The sequence below is a fragment of the Pithys albifrons genome, chromosome 8, assembly GCF_047495875.1.
Source record: "Pithys albifrons albifrons isolate INPA30051 chromosome 8, PitAlb_v1, whole genome shotgun sequence".
Lineage (NCBI taxonomy): Eukaryota > Metazoa > Chordata > Aves > Passeriformes > Thamnophilidae > Pithys > Pithys albifrons.
The window spans coordinates 20,248,410-20,269,602 of NC_092465.1; the positions used below are offsets into that span (position 1 = coordinate 20,248,410).

Consider the following 21,193-nt stretch of genomic DNA (forward strand, 5'->3'; position numbering starts at 1 on the left):
AAGGAACTTTATTTCAAGTACAGTTTAATCCATTAAGATGGATCTCCTTCATAGCAATGGCGTGCTTATCATTCAGCATTTACAGAGGGACTACAGGGCTTACCAGGATTTCCTAAATTTTATGTCACATGTTGGCGACCCCCGGAATATATTCTCAATTTATTTTCCTCTTTGGTTTCAGCTCAACCAAGTGGTTGGTACTAAAATGATATGGGTGGCAGTCATTGGTGATTGGTTCAACCTCATATTTAAATGGTAAGAAGTTGGATTTATTTTAAAATTCTGTATTTTTAATGATAGTTACTATTTGTGCCTCAGGTTTAGAAACTTTCTGTGAATAATGTACTAGTAGACTTTCCCCTGTAATTATAAAACAGGTATTCACAATTAATATATTTAAGATATGTTTGAAATGTTATTGTGATAAGAAGAAACTGTAGAACTATTATAAAACAGCTTTGACAATTTAGCTCTTCGTATTCTTTTTAAGATCATCATGCTGTGCTGAGGCCTTCTTACATAATATTTTTGTTGAGTTTCTGCTTCATTTGATTTTATTTTTTTGTCAGGATTTTATTTGGCCATCGCCCATATTGGTGGGTGCAAGAAACAATGATTTATCCTAATCAATCAAGCCCATGCCTTGAGCAGTTTCCTATAACATGTGAAACTGGACCAGGTAAGAAATGCTGGAGATTACATTAATACATTTAATAGGGATAGTGGCTTTGAGGGAGAGAGGATGTGACTTAGGAAGGTCTTACATGACAGACAAATCTCAGAGCTCATGTATAAAATAGCACTAAAAAAAAAACAAAAAAGGAAGAAATGCAATGTGATAGATATTTGATTGCTATATGACAAGAATGTTTACTTCATTGCCTTTAAACATACTAAAATGAACCGGCATATTGGAAAGGAATTTGCAGAAAACTTATGAAGTATATTGTTTAATGTGTTCCAAAACAGAGCACAGGGCTGTTGGGTTTGAGGGCCTGTGCACTATTGCAAGAAATATTCAAACCCTAAAACCTAGTAGAAGGTTCAGGGTAAATAACAATAGTATCAAAAATTGGTCATGTAATGTATCATGACTGGGAAAGGGAAACCCTCTTCCCAGAACCAGACACTAGCACTGAATATGTGTGTGAGAGCATGTAATGAAATATATGGGGATTTTCAAAGTATTTTCACTTTCTTATGTCTCATTGTCTTCTCTGTGGAACTCAATGCAATACTGATGAAGTTAAATGAACTCGTGTAACCTGAATATATGAAATAAAATGAACTTACTTTGAGCTGAGTGAATTTAGTTTAATTCATTGTGTAAGAAATTATTGACTGTGGAAATTAATGTGCTTTGCACCTCCTCAATGCCACTGCAAGGTTTTAAGCAGTTTGCATACCTGTATTTTGTCAACAATATCCTGCATTACATCCCATTGTAATTGGGAGCAAGAAGCTTAAGCCCTTGAGGCAGGGTTTAATAATGCCTGGTCTGTATGTGATCTACAGTCTCTTTCAAGTGAATTCATTTGGGACCTAACCCAAAGTATTAAAGTACTTCAGATCTTTGCAAAAGCCTTCAGAACTGAGCCCTTGCAGCACAGTGTCATTCCAAGCCCTTGGCTAAGGAGACAGTCAGTGTGTTTCATTTTCATTCATTGAACCAGAAGATCTATTTCTGTCCACTGGTTACAACTGTCATATTGATTCCTTCTTTGCATTTATAATGGCCACATTTTCAGATTCGCCCTGAACCACTGACAGTATGTGTCACTGACCTGTTCCTCATTAACAAGAGGAGTTGCAGTCAGTGCAGCTGTTACACACACACAGTCACTGTAGGAGCTTACATGGTAATTCACACACTTTTACAATATGCAATTTATATTAAAAGAGTAGAACGGCAGTCATAGACATGAAAAAAGCAGATCCAAATATTGCTAGGATAGCCTAACTTCAAACTCCATGGTTCAGCAAGAGGGAAAGCTGTGGGAACTGTTTATATGACTACATGGCGAGCAGTCTAGGACCTAAATTTGGTTTGTACTTCTGGAATTAACTGAGCTAAAAACCTGCAGCTTTTTTTCTCTGGTATTTGTAAGGCTTTAAGAACATAAACCTTAAGGTGGAGTTTATGCTGTTTCTAGTAGGTCATTTGCAGATGAACGATGAAATGTTATTCCTAGATGATATTTTCCTAAATGACAACAAAGAGGAACTTTCTCAATGCTGACAGACAACATTACGGTTTCCTTATCAGTGACATTTGTTCTGTTGTGAGGTTTAGAAGTGCACATCTGTTAGGTAATTAACAAAAGAGCTCGTAGAGTGGCTCTAAAAATGCTGCCAAGCAGAATAGCAGAAATGAGGGAGTCAGAAATCATAGTGTTTGTCCTAGACATTACTGTTTCACTACTTCACTGAAATATTCTTTTGCTCTATGCACTGCTATATAGTGCTAGATCATAACACATTCTTGAGTGAAAACTATTTCTTCTGACAGTGAAATAACCCTACCCTTTTACTTCTCTTTGTCTCCACAGAAAGCCAAGCTGTGAAAGTCCAGGATTGACAGATTCCATTGATCTAATTTTCTCTCTTCTCTTACTTCAATTTGTTGAATGTAGACTTGGTGAACAGGGGAAAAGAAGTGACAGAGCAATTTTAGGAATTGTTTCACTTGCATCATGTCAGCATACTTTGGTTTTGGTGATTTTCATGGTTGTAGGAACTTCTCTTTGGCTTCATAGTTTCCAGTAAAATTTTGATTTTTTTTAAATTAAAAAAAATTACACATATAATATTATAACTTGGACTAAGAAGAAATCACCGTTGATCTCTAAATGTAAATGTGTTCCCTGTCATAGACGACTGTGGGTACAAGCAATTAGTTGAATATGTTACAGCATCATTTCATGTGCCAGTTTCACTGATAATCTGTTTTTAAGCTAGTTGATGGGTACAACACCTTAACATTTATAACATAAATCAAAATAAAGCATGAAGACACAGTTCTTCCATCATTCTTGAGATACATTTCTAAATTGATTACAAAATTCCCCCTAAATATTAATTACCTGGGTTGTAATATTATTAGTGAGACACAGATCACAGTTATTGACACCACGGTAATTGCGGAAACAGGTAAAAGGCTATTTGGAAGGGCCATCTAAAGTTATACTGGTACATTAGAATGTTACAAAAAGCTAAATCTCTGTTGCTCCCCTTAATTATTAGGAGGCCCATTCAAACTCTTTCTCATCTGATCCTCATATATAACTACTACATTACATGCTACAGTCCTAAGAGAGTCCTGGATGTTTTTTTGTATTTTTTTAATCACAATCCAAATCTAAGTAATGAGAAAATACTATACTTTCCCATCAAGATTCCACCTCCCACCAATATAAGATGGTTAAGCTGTTACCTGCTTGATTTTAGACAAATATGGCTTCCCTATAGCTGAAAAAGGATCAGATTACATTCTTTCAGCCTCATTAGCCATTTCCTTTCTAAATGATCAGGTGGCTGAGTAACTGCCAGTTGACATTTTCTATATGACAAATGTTACAGTCATCATTCTTAAGCTGAATATTTCCTTTTTGTTTTTACTAGGAAGCCCATCTGGACATGCCATGGGATCATCCTGCGTCTGGTATGTAATGGTCACTGCAGCACTTAGCTACACAGTTAGATGGAAAGATAAATTAGCTGTTACCCTTCACAGGTCAGTGTCTTTCTATTACTCTAACTCATACAGCTATTTCTTTATATACACACTAAGTTTTTAATGGACTTCATTGAAACAAATATTCATAGTCTGTTCTACCCAGTTTGTGAAAAAAAAACAAAACAACTCTTTATTATGATCTACTTCAGTTAAAGAAAAGGTATATTAAGAGGATTTAGCCATTTGTACAGGTTTATATTTATTAACTTGCAGTCATTGCATACAATATCTCTGAATCAGCTCCACTTCAAGGTTGTGTCACATCTTCAGTATTGGAAATTTTTAATTCTATTAATTGTTATTATGTGTTAGATTTTTTTGTTAGTACATAAATTTACTGCTTTGGTGGTCATCATTCCTAGCCCATTTTAAAGAAAATGCATTTAATGTTGATGAAGTTGACTGTAATGTGTTACTCAGCTCTGTTGGAAAATCTTATAATTGCTGTCAAGGCAGGCAAGGTTGTTCCTATGCTATGTGAATTTTGTCATGAAATAATTGAACTTTGACATTGAATTATGACTTCGTGATGAGAAATATGTTCATGGTACTAGGACTAATTTAACCTGCCATGGATGACTTTCATCACTAAAACCACAGTGGTATCTTGGACTTGAAACTGCTGAGGTCTCTTTTGGTAACCACTCTTGGTAATATTTTGGTACTGACTTCCAGTTTTTAATCATCTGATTCTAAACTGCTCTACTTGGTCAATCTGTACCTGGTAAAAATATGAGTCTGATATGATGGCGCTTAAGATAAATTAGTAGATGAAATAGCTTGTCTTTATTTTTAAGCATCTTCATTTTCACTTCTAGACTGACATGGTCATTCCTCTGGAGTATTTTTTGGATTATCCAGATCAGTGTGTGCGTCTCAAGAGTATTCATAGCAACACATTTCCCTCATCAAGTTATTCTTGGAGTCTTTGCTGGTAATGCTATTTTTTTCTTTTCTTCTTAACATATTTGCAAATTCTCAAAAAAATGAAGTCTGAGAAAAGACAAGAGATTTTTACTCATCTTGTAGCCCCAGTAGTGATCTCTGCTCTCTGGAAGATCAATTATTTGATAAGAGTCTAAAGGTAAAATTTGCAAGGTTAGAATGTGCCTGCTGCCTTTGTAATTCACACAGTGAAAGGAGTGAGCCTTTTTCCATGTGCCAGTTGATGCTGTGCCTCAGAATAGCTCTGACTGGTTCATACTGACTGCATCCAATCTTTAACTGTGCTGCCTATGTGGAAGAGATCAGAGAGGAAGTTGCTCCCATATGGCTCTGACCTTTCATCTCAGGAGGAAGCTGTTTGGGTCACTTCAAATGTGCCCAGGTGCAGACTAGCATGTGTGCAATGTGGACAAGTATGGGGCAAAATAGAGAAAAAGGTAAATCAGCAGCACAAACGCCCCAGGGTGATTTAAGAAGTTACTTAAGCATATTGCAAGTTTGCATTCAGGGAGTTCAAGCTATTAACAATCTCCCTAGTAATCTATCTGACTTTAAGGAGGATGAGCAGAGTATTGAGCAGGGGCTGCCTGCTCCTGCTCTCTTTCATGAATGCAGTGCAGCCTGGGCAGCCCTGGCTAACAGCTTTCCCTCTTCACAACCAGGACTAAAAAAGTACCAGAGAAGATAAGTGTGTTCTGTGTATTTTCCTTCAACACTCAAAGACTGTGTGGGAACAGGTGTTGAATTCTGCATTGCTGAAGCCAGTCTTTGAGTGAGGGACTCTTTTGGAAAAGCAATGTTCCAGTTTACATCTAATATTTGATAGGTTGTCATCTGAGGTGCAGTCAGACCTTAAGGTATGCCTCATATCAAAACCATGTAGTGCTTGCTATTTAATTTCTTTTTTCCAAATTAGCAGTTTTGAGTGGGAGAAAAGGTTTTGTAATGTACTACAGAAGTGAAAAATTGTGTGTGTGTATGTGTATATATACACATAGATATGAAATATGTAGATATATTTGGTCTTCAAAAGTCAGATTCTACAGGCACACTGTAGAAAGTGCTTATTCAAAGTACAAGTGTGTTGTTCCCTGTAACACTGAGTTTCTAATCCACAGGCATTCTTGTGGCAGAAGCATTTGAGCATACCCCTGCTATTCAGACTGCAAGCTTCAGAATGTACATCAAGACAAACTTGTTTCTTTTTGTCTTTGCCCTTGGCTTTTATCTATCCCTCAAACTTCTTGATATTGACTTGCTATGGTCTGTTCCAAAGGCCAAGAAGTGGTGTGCCAACCCAGACTGGATAAACATTGACACAACTCCATTTGCTGGACTGGTGAGGAATTTAGGTGCACTGTTTGGTTTAGGTCTTGGAATTAATTCTGAAATGTTCATCACAAGCTGCAAAGGTAAAAATAGCTGCAAGCTAAGTTTCCGCATATTATGTATAGCTGCTTCTTTAGCTACACTGCAGCTGTATAATTTCGTTAAGATACCTACTCATACTGAGTATTTGTTCTACTTTCTCTCGTTCTTTAAGAGTGCAGCTATGCCTCTGACTGTAGTTGCCTTGGTTCCATACTGTGTCCACTCATTAATGAGGACAACTGAAAAGAAACTTAATTAGGTAAAGGTTCAAAATGGTTAGTAATGTGGAGATGGATATGAGCTGTTCAAGGACTCCGCAAAGGCAGTTTTGCTAACTCATTTTAACCAAGGGAATGCTACTGGATCTTTGATGTGCTCCCGGTAAGTAACTAGTACATCTAAAATTAGTACACTCAAGAATGACTTTGGCAGCTCGAAATATTAGTTGCTGACTTAACTCCTAGAAATATTGCAACCACACTGCAGTATGGATAGAAATGGCCCAATACTCTGGGTCATAACAAAGTTTTTAAAGTATAATCAACTAGTTTTATTTAGCTATATGGTAGTCCTTAAGTTCTCTCCATCTCTAGCTAGATGATGCTTCAAGCATCAGTTGTACATAGTGATACTTGATTATTTAATTTTTTTTATATGTAGATACTGTGTGTTAAACTGCTAGATAATGGTGTGTCAGTATCACACCACCTACAACTGTATGGCTGTACCCAGGCACTGTGAAAAAGGCCAGCATAGTTATAAACAAGGCTTTACATTTAACTTATTGAGCTTCCTGAGCAAAACAGCTTCTGATTAAGTCAGATGAGAGAAAAAAGTTTATTTCCATTAGACTCTGTAGAATATATTTTTTGCATTACTATATGAGTTTTGCCAATTTTACTTTTTCAAAGTGGACATGTAAATCACGAATGATACAGATCACACCTTTGATAGTGAAAATGCAGAAATGTGGTATAACAAATCTTTGGGTTCTGTACATCTACACAGAGAAACAAATTAAGAAAGTTGTCTATAATGAAATTCTCTCAGTATATGACTTCAAGAATATTGTTCATGTTCCTGTATTGTAAAGGTAATTCTCTGCTAATTCTCTTAGATCAAGAGTCACAAGTTGAATCACTGTCATAGTTGTGCAAATTATGAAAATGTGGTTGCAGACTGTCGTTGCAACTTTATATTCTTGTCAGCTTTGTTTACGCACACAAGTAACTAATATGTTAAATACATGTTTGCTATATAAAATGGATATTCTAAACAGGTAAAGGTGGGTGCTTTCCATTTTGTACTCATTATTTGGCATCTACTGTTGTATATTCCCCTTCAGTGCACAATCTTAAAGCAACATTTTGCTGGTACTATCTCATAATACTTAGTATACAAGCTGTTTATATATAGCCCTAATATACAAGGCTCTAATATGGGTAATGAGGGCTGTGTATGTATGATCTGAAAGAAATAAGGCTTAGAAGATGTAAACATGATATTGCTTCTAGACTTCCAATTAAGTGTGGTGTAATTCAAATTGAAAAAACCTCATTTAATTGGGTAAACAAGGTGAATAGTTTTGTGTTGGCCTTTGGGAATAAACATTATACTAACTACAGAAGCAAATCTGAAACAGGCATCCATATTTAAGAGCCTAGTAAGACTCCCTTGACATTAGAAAATTAGTCATTTGATTTTAACAGTCTGAGGAGTATTCTGCTCCGTGTATCTCCTGATATCTTCTGTAATGGTTCTCTGAACTTTTCCTACAGCAGCTGACTTGAAACCAGTCTTTTCTATAATTGTAACACCTTAAGCAAAATTACTAAGTTAATGGGACTAGAAACAAATAACAAAGAGGAAAGACAGCCAAGACAAATATCAGCTGTGGTCATGTTCCTCTGTGCTTTGTTATTCCCTACCAGTGAGGTGACCTACAGAGGCATTGCAGAGCACTAGCAGGTTGGCCTATCTGTCCTATTTCTGGCTCCTTCTGGCCAGCAGTAGGGAATTTTTTGTTCCTGGCTCACTGAGGCTATCACAGCAGCATTTGGATTTAGTGGCAACATTGGCAATTTTAAGCTGGGAGTTATATGTAGATACCACATTTCTAAGCTTCTACCAGACGAGGATCTCTGCTTCCTGCCCTGACAAAGAATCTTGGTGCCTCTGTGGGGGACAGACACAACCATAAATGTAGAATGGCAAATGGTATTTCTGCAGTATTGTTCTAAGCTCCGTACAGACACCTAAGAAGACATGGGCTTTTGCTCGCTTTCTTGGAATGTCCTGTTAATTCAGTTTGCAACTTCAGTGCTCCAGGGAAAGGGATACAGACCAGCTTCCTGTCTGAACCACCTCTTATTCTTTCTGCAACTGTTAAGCTATAGCTAAAACCAAGAATGATGGGAAAACTGAATAAGTCAGTTTAATTTCACCACTAACTTCAGAAATCAGCAAACTGATAATGCAACGGCCACAGAATAGACATTTTCTGAGCAGCTGAGTGTATTGGGCTATGGAATTTTGTGCAACTGTTTGAAGAATTTCCAGAGAAGACTCCCAAAACTTCAAATGGAGTTAGCCTTTTTCAAAGTGGTGGGATAAACAAGTGTCAAAATATAATCTTGGTATTTTGATAGCATTAGAATTGAAAATCAAGAACCAGCCACTTAGTTGTTACAGTGAAATAAGGCTACGTGTCCCTTAGTCAGGCTTGAGTAAATTTACTGCAGTTGAAAACTATATTTCAAACCTTATTTAACAAGATTGTGTGACATCTAAGAGCTATCAAATTGTTAAATACTTAAACTATATCTTCACCAAGCATTTGCAGCTTTGTAACAAATGCAGCACATAAAAACTTACAGGATGAGCTGAACTACTCAACCTAGTTTGGGCCACAAACCTCTTGTTTTCATATGTAATAAGGAGGTGGAAAGTGTATGACTGATCCCTTTGCTCCCACTAATGGGATTCCAAGGGAAAGTTAATCTTTTATTCTTGACTTAAGATGCCCAAATTGGGATAATGCAATTCCAAAAGTCCTTCCATCTGCCTGCAGAAAGATTCTCATGAGCCAGGACTTCCATGAAGTGAAAGTATCCCTCTCTCCTCCTACGAACTAGCTGACAAATTCTCATTGCATTCAGTTCACAACACTCACTCTTGCTACTATTGCAGCTTTGCTTTTCATTCTCCCCTTTCCCGGTTAAGCCTTCCTGGTGGACAAGTTTGGCCTTAGACAGGCTGTTCCTACCCAGACTAGTCTAGCTGGAGCGGGTGATGTATTTGCAGAGCAGTTACTAAGGTGCCATCCCAAAACAGTATCATGTTTATATCTATCCAGAGGAATAGGGTGGTTGGAAAACCAGATAATGCAGTTGCCACAGACTGTGCCAAGTGTAACAGCAGGAGACACCAAATGACACTGTCTACTGTCAAGACTAACAGCTTGGGTCTGGCTTGAAAGATGTAAGCAAATGCCTTTGGGTTGGCCTGGGGACCTGTCACCAAGTTCCAGGGCTGGGACATCTTGCCTGTCAGACAGCTGCAGCAGCAAGACCAGTCTAGGTCTGTACTAAGCAGTCCATTAAGACTTGTTGCTCATGCCCAGACACACTGGGTAGCACTACTTGACATTTAATCCCTTTGCACAGGTACCAAAGGTCTTTATAATCAACTGGTTGTCAGTAGTACATAGGAATTAAGTGACATCCAGGAATGTGCAACTGTTTGTGTGTGCTATGAGTGCCTTCTGTTGTACCAGCACACTTCCCACCACTTAGCTCGTGATATTTCCTAGCTGCCTGAAAACAGGATGATGTTATGATGAAGAGCAGTAGCAGTGCCACCCAGATGGAGCCGTGTCCCAGTGGTCCTCCTGTAAGGAGACAATAGGCTCCTGTGCAGGCACAGGCTGGTCCTTGAGCTGGCCTTCTCACAGCCCTGTCCAGCACAGCTGACCCTTGTCACAGACATGATCCAGTTACACAGAAATATTTGTTACCTGCTGCAGGATATCCATGCACTTGTCTGAAGGGTGGGAGAAGAAGTGCTAAAGCACAAGAGCCAGTAAAAAAATACAATTTATTGGTTTCATTTGGGTCATGAAAGTAGTGTCCTTTAGGCAAAAGAATTACGAAATAAGTACACAGTCATTGTAGTTTTTAATAAAGTGTCATTATTTTTCCATGGCCTTAAATACTACTATAAATATAAATTAAATATTACATAGGTATGTCAGTAGTATTGATAGTTATTCTGTCAATAGTTTCAGTCCTGAGCCATCAAACTAATTATTGCCCTGAAACATAAAAAGGCTCAAAATACTAAAGCAGCTTTCTTTTAATTTCCAGTTAAGGTTCAAAATACAGACTTTCTTAGGAAAATAGCCATTTCAGTGCCAGCTGTGGGAGATTAGTAGGGACTGTGGCAGCTATTCTATTAATGGATTTGTACAAAAGTTGAAATGAGGTTTGACTGCTGGAAATTAAGGGATGTATCCTAATAAAATTTTCATCCCTACCACTCTGTTCAAGTACTGTTACTGCTGCATAGTTTTATAAGAAGTGGCGTGATTTTGTTTTACAGAGTAGAAACTGACACCCCCCCCACACCCCACCCCCCCACCCCTGCAGCTTTTAGGACATGGAGAATGATTTTTCCAGTTAATACTCTATTATTCAAAATCAATATTTCAATGTTGAATCTGTAATTTATACATTCTGTCTATCTGCTTTGTCTCCAAGATCCCAGTCACTAAAGCAAAGACTCATGTTGTGCTGCAGACAATAACTATAACATATTCAGAGAAACCTGCAGTAGATCTTGTAATAAACTGTGATAGATACAAGTTTCTGTCAAAGGAAGCTCCTTCCTCAGCTTCTTAATTTCTGAATGCATTGTTGCTGTTTATCAACTGTATTTAATACAAAGAGCTAATTATGCCTATTTTTTCCACCTTGACTTTATGATTTCTATAAAAATGCACATCATTGTCTAGCCTTCTGAAAAAAAGAACATATTATCCATCACCGTCTCGACAGAAGACAGTTTAAATAACAGATCATTAACTGTAGGATTTTATATTAATTTATCCAAAGCATTTATTCCAATCAAAAATCTGACAGCTTTAATTAGAGTGATGGGCTAGGAAATGATCCTCACCAGCTTCTGTTCTTCACCTTGATTGCTTTCCTTTTGTGGAGCTGCCTTTTTTGTAAGTACTGCCTGGTTTTGTTGAGGTGGCACCATGGTGTCAATGCTGCAGCCACACACAGGGGAGACACAGCCTCCACCAACAGCACAGCTGGCGTGTGTGGGGTGAAAGCATGGGAGCTCTGTACCCACAGGAAAGGGATCTGCTGTAATCCTCTGCAGACTGAACATTAGGAGAGATTTGATCCCTTCAGATGTACAGCATCATTTTTGGGACTGTTTTCACTCCTTCGGCTTACCTAGAGAAGGGGCAGTTTCACGAACTCTGGAGCGGAGTCTTCCTTGATTGCTAGTTGAGGCATGACAGGACTGTGTCGTCTGACTGCAGGTAGCAGCAACTTCACAGATCACCAGAAAAGCTCCTTCCCATATTCAGGCATTCTTTCCCTTATCAGTGGGCTAAGTTACTTCCTGAACATATCAGCCTGTGCCTAGTCCTCTGCACATGTTTGATGCAAAGAGCTACATACATTCAGTGTTCCACAGATCTCACAGCATTGTAGAGCACTCCATAGCACAATGAAGTACCAACATACGCATACCTACCACAAAGTGTTTGCTTACAGAAACATTTCAAATTGAGAATCACAGTAATTCAGCTGATTGGGGCTCCAGTAGTAACAAGCTTCCAATAGGCTCCTTCTATGGCCATCAGTTCATCATGAGTGCCCCTTTCAATGACAAGTCCTTGGGACATCACTGCAATGATGTCGGCATTCTGGATGGTGGACAAGCGATGGGCAATGACGATGCAGGTCCGCCCTTCTCTGGCCTTATCCAGCGCTGCCTGCACAGTCTAAAGGCAACAGACAAAGTGTCAGACTGAAAATATGCAAACCAGATCAGGGCTCAGAGCTGGAGGAATCCAATTGCTTCAGATTAATTAACTGTATTGTGCAACACTTGTAAAAGTGACAATGAGGCTAAATCCAAGGTTACAATACTGGTGTGCTTAGCTAGGTCATGAACTCTGTTCACAAGCAGTACAAAGAAGGAACAGGTAAACGTAGGAGTAGAACTTAAGGAAGGCCTTTACTTAGCTGATGTACTAAGTGTCAATTCAGTGTGGATATGGTTTTAAATTTCCACCATTTCTCTAATCTCTAAGTAAAAAAGCTAGAAAAATTATTGCCCAAGTTTTTAGGCCCCTCACTGCTGTTTTATTGGATAGTTAGGCGTATTATTTGTATGCATGAGCACTTTTTTTTGTTGTTTAATTTTTAATGTACTGGAGTTATATTTATTAACTATTTCCAGTTGAATGCTTTGATCATCATCATCATGGCCAGGCTTCATGAACGAAAATTTGGGAAGGGCTCTACCCATGTGGGTGTGTCCTTCGAGCCCGTGCAGTGGATGTTTTAGGTGAGGTACAGCGTGCGCAGAACTGGCCCCACCCTTTAACCCCTAAGGTTGATCTGCCATGGCCGAGCAAGCTTGGACGATGACATTGAAATCCTCGGGACTAGAACCTACAGCACCCGGTATTCCCAGGAGGGCTCCTGTCCAAGTACTAACAGGGGCTGACCCTGCTGAGCTTCTGACATAAACTAGTATCCACATTTTTGAAAAAGTGCTCCCTCTCATGGACAGTTTAAGAGCCCTTGGAGCTGGCAGCTTTTTTTTTTACAGCTGTGCCTCCTACACCTTTAGGAAAGATCATTAAAGGTGAAAGTTCTGAATTCACAATGTGGAATAACGAGTGGTCATGTAGTGGACTATGTCAGGATGTCTCTATAGGACAGAAAAGGCATTTTATGTTGTAAGCCATTGTATTAACTTTGCCCTATTGCTTATCACTGTGCATTTACCTTTTCACTTTCCGTGTCTAAGGCAGATGTAGCTTCATCCAGTAATAAAATTTTGGGATCTCGAATGATGGCCCTTGCTATGGCAATGCGTTGCTTTTGCCCACGAGACAGCTGGGATCCTTGAGCCCCAACATTAGTTTCATATTTCTGAAAAATACACAAAAGGAAGATTTTATTCAGGCGTACACAAACACAGCAGTACACAGCCTGGAGGAAGGGCAGGAGGAGAGAGGCGAGAATGCTGACCACTGCTGCCTCCTCCTTACAGAATGCAGAGATGCAGGAATACTGTGCAGAGCTACATTTACTTGGGGAAAGGTTTCCAAGCCATGCTTTGCCTGTGTATACCCAGAGGCCCAGGCAGCACAGTGATGGGGCCTGTAAGAAAAATGTGATAGCAAGATGTCTAATTTGTCTGAGGCAAAAAGAAATCCCCTGCCCTAGATTTGGGAGAAGAGTCTAAAAGTGATTTCAGGGCTCTCTAGATAAGTCTCTTATTTGAGTGCCTAAATTTTATCCATGCCTTTTATGTTCTTCCAATTTATGTTTATAAGATTTCAGTGCATTCGAATACTTCTGAATTGTACATAAGCAGCCAGCTTCAAATATTTTTATCTAAGTATCTTGCCCTAATCAAAAGGCAAATCTCCCCCAGCTGAGAATAGGATTTATATATTTGCCTACTGTATAAGAAGTCAGTAGAAACTCACACCCAAACTCTCAGGAACACAAGAAATTGTAATGGCATCCTCTTTGCTCCTACTGTCACAGCTGTAAAAGGACATGAGAGGTGTATACGTGTAACAACTTTAACTGGGTTTGGAGTGACTCCCACTGCAATGAACGCTGAACAGCCTGTCTGTAGTTCCACAGCCAAGGCCTTACAAGTACTTACATTAGGCAGGGACATGACAAAATCATGCAGTTGAGCCTTCTGGGCTGCTTCTATGACTTTTTCCATCGTCACCTCTTTCATGTTACTGCCGTATTTGATATTATCAGCAATGCTGCAGTCAAATAGCACAGGCTCCTGTGACACTATTCCAATTTTTGATCTAAGAAACTGTACATTTATGTTCTTAGAGTCGTGTCCATCTATTAACTACAAGAAAATGGGAGAAAACTTGAAACATCATTAAAAACAACAATACCCAAATAGTTTATAGCAAAACTAAATGACTTAAGCATGTTACTAAAATGCCAACGCAACTGATTTAAAGTGATTGGAAGAATTGCTTATATTTGACTCCTTTGTGCATGATGTGTAAAAAGTCATATGCTAGACTCATATCTAGCCAAATGCTAGACTTTTGCTCAATCTTAAATCCTATTGAACTATTTAATTGTTTGAGGTTAGGCACATGCTTTATTGCCTTCCTAACATAGTGATCACCACACAGATTTTTTCCAAAGAAAGAGAAACCAATCTAGATGGGTCAGTATTTACACTGGGAAAACACATAAACCTTTCTAAGTAACTGGAAGTTAAATCTAGACAAATTCAACCTGCAGATAGGCTGCATATTTAGAGATGTTCCAGGCTCTTTGTTGCTCCAGTCAGACTTGATTTTTGCTTGTACTCCCACAATGTACAGCATACATTATATGTTTCATACAGACTCTGTGAAGGCAAGTGCACGTGGCCCACGTAATGCATGAAGGTGCACCTGAGCCATGTAGTTCTCTTATCTTGCCTAAATACATCTGAGACAATATTGGGGAATTGTCCAAAGAGTTCACATCTGTTTGAGAAGGAGCTGAAGCCCCAGGCTGCAGATGTACATGCCTCCATTGCTAAGCTGCACAGGAGGACACAGGCAGAAGGCCTGTGGAGCATTGCTGAAAATAATAGCACAGAAACCACACTTTCTTTGCTTACCACACTTCCTTTCTCAGGGTCATAGAAACGCTCCAGAAGCTGGACACTGGTGCTCTTACCACAGCCACTACTTCCAACAAATGCCAAAGTCTGTCCAGGCTTAACAGCTATAGAGAGTCCTTTCAGGACCTGAATATCAGGCCGAGAAGGGTATGTGAATTTACAGTTAAGAAATTCAATGCTTCCCTTGAAATCCTCCTAGTGAAAAATAAAAAAATAAAAAAAAAAAAAGAGAAAGATGTTACAATGAGCTTAAACTCAAAACTTGCGAAGTAAAAAATAACTCTTCCTCAGATTTCATTCTGGCATCACTTGTTTAAAATACAACAGCCATGTTTGTGAAATTAGCTAAGAAAAAGGGATAAAAACTAGACTGGAGCAGCTGTCCTAGAGATGAAGCTATTATTCATACCAATATTTTTCTGCTTATACTTCCCCACATGGCACTGGTCAGGGCCATCAATTGGAAATGGTATTGCTTTGCAAATGAGTAAGTTTTTAATTTTAATGCAGACATTGTATATAAAATAAAGAATTTGAATTTTCTGGGTCTGACTTTTCAATTGACTAGAAATTGAGCATTTTCATTTCGTCTGACTCAACTATGCTTTGCCTCCTCATGAACCCCCCTACCAGTTTGATGTGAATGGAAAAAGAATCCATTAAAAGCCCATGATGGGCAGGTTTGTGTGTGAACTGTAGAGCAGGAAATAAAAACTTGCTATTCTGTGAGTCATCCAAATTGTTTCCATTCCAATTTACAGGAGTTTTAAATGATTAATTTCTAATGGCTCATTTTATACTACTCTTGATACCTAGTATAGAGCTTGCTGCTTCTAAAAGAACAAAGACAAGTAACAATTATACAATCAGCATAACCTTCTCATAAAGCAGTGATCGCCATTGACTACTAAACCATTAATCCAACTTCCATGCTTATGGTGAGTTGAATGACATCCCAAATCACTCATTTTCCACTCTTACCCATTTTTCCCCTTTGTCACTGTAAACACTGATTTTAGGAAGCCGATCGATCAGTTGAAAAAAGCGTGCAGCAGATGTTTTGGCTTTGGCATAGTTTGGAGTATAGGAAGAAGCTTTTCCCAAAGCAGTTCCACTGGTGACAATAGCAGAGATCACCCTGTGGGGAAGGGGGGTATGGTCATTCTTGGGAAGCCATCAGGAAACTGAACACTGCACAGAGCCCAGCACTTCTGGAGACCTGTTCGTGGCTCCGGGCAGGCTCTCACCTGAACACAAAGCTGTAATGGAGTCCTTCAGCTTCAACTAGAAACCCCCCGTATCTGTAAGAGACAGAGTTGGCAATGAACACAATGCTCTGGGCAAAGCCAAAGCAGAGCCCGTAAACGTGTGCTTTTTTGATTGCAGCTCTGTAGGGCATATCCAGGTGCTTCTCAAAATTGTTGATAAACATCTTCTCTTTCCCTATCCCAGCTACAGTCCTGATGTTAGAGACAGCTTCACTGGCAATCTGGAGGAGAAAAAAGTAAAAATGGGTAAAGCTCCAAATTTTTACTTGGAAAAGTAGTGTGCTTTCACAAATGCATGATTCTTTCACTAATGCATGATTCTTTCACTAACAAGGGACACTATTGCAATATATAAATTCATTCAGACATGATACAGACTGGCTGAAATATCAGCTAGCCTAAAGAGACCCATTCCTACAAGAAATTATCTACTGAAATCTTCAATAGCAATGCCCTGCCACTAGAGCTGAGTTAGTGCAAGTGCACTTAGGGAATGAGGCACATGCTCACTTGTGATTTATTTCACATAATGCGAATAAATGCAACATCCACAAAAGGAAAAATGGTTTTAAGAGCACTGTTATTTCCTTGATTGCACAAATCTATTAATTATTTCAATTCTTTCATTTCTGTGATAATAGTCAGGGAAAGAGTTAGAAGGGATGCTATCTCCAATTTCTGTTTCATAAATTAAAACCACTTGCATTTATTATGTTTCCTCGCCTGCTCACCCTCCCTCTCTAATGTCCAAAAGGCTGATGAGATGGAACATATCAATCATCAGTGACACAATTTCCACTATTTTTACACCTTATACATAGGCAAAGAGTAAGCAAACTCTTGCCTCTGTACATGTTAAAATGCAACACAGGAAATTATGAGATAATCCCCATGGAAACTTTTGTGGCGCTTTAATTAATTGTAGGTTTCATGTTGTGATTTATTGCCAGTCAGAATTTGAGTTTCTGTCCCAAAGAAAAGAGCACTAAAGTTTCATCTATAGAAGTAAATGGATAGCTTGACTGGTCCTAATTTCACCCTACTTATCTCAAATAATTTTATTAAGAAATTGTTTTAAAATGCTCTAGTTTGCTTGGACTGATGGAAGCTTCATAATGTGGCACTTTCCTTTGGGAAGCAATAGTGTAGTATATGGCTTATAAATGTTTTCAGCATGTAGGAGAAGATTTGAACATAGATAATTAAAATATTTCTTCCAATTTCAGGTTTCTTTCTGGGCTAAAATTAAGAGTCAAATCTCCTGCATTATCATACAATGTAAAGGAGCAGATAAACAGGCACTGCCAATTGGACTGTGCAGACTGGGTTTTTTCCATATTTAGCATGGCTAATGAGCAATCACTGTGGAAGAACTCACTGTTTTTAGCATTTGGATGCAGTGCTGGCAAATAAATTAGAAAATAACACCAGACAGAATCAGTCATCACCAAAACTGCTGAAGCATTAAGTGTCCTTTCATCACAGCCTCCGGGTCATTCTATTGAGTTAAAACTGATGCCTTGACTCAATTAGTGAAGACAATATTTTGATTTACGACTTTTTGTAAAATATTAAACCATTCTGAATGAGGGCAGTTGGTCAGGTCTTACTTCTTGATTCTTAAGCTGGTAACAGATGAGACCTTAATTCTTAGTCTAGGTTGGCCCACTGAGGGAACAATTATGCTGTTTCTAAAACCCACATATTGATCTGTGGTTCTGTGCTTAATTCTCAGACATGAGGATTTCTAGGTGAACAAGTATCATCGCTTTTTGAGGACAACATAATCACAGGGCACCAACAAATGGCTGTTTAAACAAAACCCAGCAAAGGTGAACTAGATTGCTGAGAGATCTGTGTCTACCACTTCAATAACTTCTGAAAGGCCAGTCACATTCCATGCAGCACATGCTTTTACAGTTAGGGAGTTCACAATGGTGTTTCAATAGTTTGACAGGCTAAAATATTGCAACTTATGTGCAAAACATTGCCAGTTCCATTACATTTAAATTACTAGTGGTCCCAAGTGACCGATTTTTCAACTACCCGTGACTGCAAATATTAATTATTCTTTTAAATAGCGTTACCCGTCCAGTAGCTTCCAGCGCTTTCTTGTCCTGTGAGGCAAATCCTGTCAGCATTTTAGCCTGCACAGCTCCAGATAAGGCCAAAAATGGCAGGAAACACAATATAACTAAACTCAGTTTCCAGCTGAAGTAGAAAGCAATGATCATGGCCACCCCAATGTTAGTAAAGGAATTGACAATCATTCCTATCTGTGATCCAGTTGCCTTTGAAGAAAAAAAAATACAGAGATGATTGACTTGTACTCCAATATTAACTGCAACAATCTTAAAATAAATTTTCCTATAAAACTTTAGAAAACCAAATTACATTAAAATAGCATAAGGCACTAATAGCTGCTGACTGCACTGGGATTTAGCTGTCTGAATAGACTGTTTCCAATTAATTGTATCAAGAGGAAGACTACAAATGTTCAATATTCTTTTTATCCACAGAATTTCTATTCAGAATTCAGAAGATTGTCTACTGATTGTAAGAAAGATAGTCTAACTATCGAAATTAGTTCCCTTGGTTCCCTGAGAAATCACTCATCTGAATACACTGTTTAGCCCCTACACTTATCCATATAGATATAAATAATAAACAGGACCCTTTTGTAACTTAGCTGTTAGCAACAAAGCCTCAGCTGTGCTAAAATCCGTGAGAAACATGACTGAAAAAGGATGAAACAAATTGCATTTCTGCCTATCTCCTTATTAAGGAAAAATATTAAATACGGCTTTGACATCACCTTTATTGAATGCATTCATCTTTTCCTTCTGTACTTCAACAATGCTATTCTTTTTAATAAACTTGATTTATTTGCTTAAAAGTTACTTTTTTCATAGCAGTAAATAGCAGCCCTAGATAGGAATTATGTTGCTATGTATTAGAATAAAAATGTACATTTGATATCCTTGATGATTTTCAATTGAATTTATTAGCAGGATGTGAATTTGCAACACAAAATGCTCATCATCTGCTCCTCTGACCTGCAGCAATCTCTGTGTCAGGCAGTGAAAGGTGGAGAGCACTGCTGCCCAGGTAGCTCTGTTCCCCTGACCCTGCGTGGAATGGCTGTGCCCCACTGCTCTGCATGTGCTTCAAACAAAGATGTCCCTTAGGAGGCTATTAAGTGGTTCAGTCAGTGGTTTACAAGTGTATTTGTTTCAATTAAAATATGCCCTGTAAGTGCCTGTAAGTTTTGCATCTGGTTTCTCTGATTCTGTAGAAATTGCTTCTGACAGGGGTTTTGGAAACCTCTTCTCTCATTTGTCTTTTAAATTATTAAAACCTTCATTAATAGTTGTTTTTCAAAACTAACCTACCATCTTCAATCAAGCTGAAACAGTTTTTGTAACAAAGAAATCTGAACATCTCCTTCTTCATTTCTAGAAAATTCCTGGGTTTGGAGCCAAGTAAAATGGCATCTGACTCACACCTAACAAAGGATCTGTCCAGATAGGTAACAGTTACAGCTCAGCATGATTTAACCCTCATCCACTAAGAAATACTGTGCATGGAGTCAGTGCTTCATTTTCCCAAACACTGAAACTGTCTGCAGCATTCCTGGCTGGAACACCAGCCAGTGCTGCAAACTTTTTTCAGGTCGGCTGTCAGTTCAAATCGAAACATGCACACAACATGCACAATACTATGCTGAAAACTGGAAAATGTGGTTACTGATCAATATTACTAAAATACCAGTTTGACTTATTTTTGAAATAAACACTTAGGCATTGTGGCAAAAAGCTAGCTCATCCCCAGGGGAAAAAAAAAAAAGAAATTAAAACTTTTGCACCAGGTGTTCCTTCCTGTTCTATTGTTCGTTGGTAGTTTATTGATTTCTGTGTTCTTTTTCTAGTAATATAGATGGGAATAATGGGTCATAAATCATGACCCTATTGGTGCTTTTAGGAAATACCACTATAATAGTTCCACACTGACAGTCTGTGGTAAATAGAAATAGCTTGATTGGCTGACCAAGGACTGATGCACATTCAGCTGGCTGGTTGCACAATAGGTAATTTCTGTGACAATGTGCCAAAATAGGCCTTCGATCAGCGCTTATAGTAAAACAGTTCACAAGCCACCAGGTCTTACCCCTTGGACCTGGGAGGCATCTGTTGCAAGCCTTGTGGTCAAAGCTCCAGGGCTGTTCTTCCGGTCATCAAACCAGCCAATGTCTTGCCCTAGCATAGCCTGGAAGCCAACTTTCCTTAAGCGCCTTGTAAGCAGCTCACCAGACTTGGCAAAGGTGTACCCCTGGGGTGCATGAGAATAAATACAAACATTGTAAGAAAGAGATACCCACAGAGTAAGGGTTCAGAAATAAATTTTAAGCATGTTGTACTGCTATTACCTGCAGAAATTGTGTGAAAAACGAAAGAACTCCCACCAAGACAAAGAGCATGCAGACACCATCGATCTGGACTTTTTGTTCTGCTTCATCAAGAATAGAGAAGGTCTTTGAAAAAAAATTTAAAAAGGTGGCATTATATTAGAAGTGTTAGTTTTACTGTGTGTTAAGTTTGTTCTTGACTCCCTATTGCCAAGTGAAGAAGCCCACCCTAGAACCAAAGCCAGAATATAGAGCATCCCCTCACCCCCTGCAAAGGCCCCATTCCTTCTTTTCCTAAGGTGAGCCTGGGTTAAAACATAATGGGTTTTTCTCCTGTTGAACAAGTTTATTATACTCAGTGTCTGCACACACTACTATTACTTTTGGCCCATCCCTAGCTATAATTGACCAATCACCCTCCCACTCTAAACAAGGATAACCAGAGAAGGGCAATGAAATAAATAGCATAGCAACAAAGCAGCAGTGCAGCAGCACCTGATCTCCTCTCAGGTCTATGCCAATTGTAACTTTATTGGGCTGTACAAAATA

The 21,193-nt window shown here is 38.7% G+C and overlaps 2 protein-coding genes across 10 annotated transcripts in view; one reads left to right on the forward strand and one right to left on the reverse strand.

Annotated features, from left to right (window-relative positions):
* Positions 1-37: 37 nt before the first annotated feature.
* Positions 38-6,311, forward strand: G6PC2 (glucose-6-phosphatase catalytic subunit 2). Its single transcript, XM_071562150.1, has 5 exons — positions 38-255; positions 570-679; positions 3,622-3,733; positions 4,555-4,670; positions 5,800-6,311. The coding sequence occupies exons 1-5, from the start codon at positions 38-40 to the stop codon at positions 6,309-6,311; spliced, it is 1,068 nt and encodes a 355-aa protein (XP_071418251.1).
* Positions 6,312-10,128: 3,817 nt separating this feature from the next.
* The window catches only part of ABCB11 (ATP binding cassette subfamily B member 11), a 64,043-nt gene continuing 52,978 nt past the window's right edge, over positions 10,129-21,193 (reverse strand). For all 9 annotated transcript variants that reach the window (XM_071562139.1, XM_071562140.1, XM_071562138.1 and 6 more), the window contains 9 exons: positions 20,666-20,770; positions 20,407-20,568; positions 18,327-18,530; positions 16,219-16,460; positions 15,953-16,109; positions 14,969-15,166; positions 13,985-14,191; positions 13,090-13,236; positions 10,129-12,074 (listed from right to left, as the gene is read on the reverse strand). In XM_071562139.1, the coding sequence (XP_071418240.1) occupies positions 11,874-12,074; positions 13,090-13,236; positions 13,985-14,191; positions 14,969-15,166; positions 15,953-16,109; positions 16,219-16,460; positions 18,327-18,530; positions 20,407-20,568; positions 20,666-20,770 (1,623 nt within the window). In that variant the 3' untranslated portion in view covers positions 10,129-11,873. The remainder of the gene's footprint in view (positions 12,075-13,089; positions 13,237-13,984; positions 14,192-14,968; positions 15,167-15,952; positions 16,110-16,218; positions 16,461-18,326; positions 18,531-20,406; positions 20,569-20,665; positions 20,771-21,193) is intronic.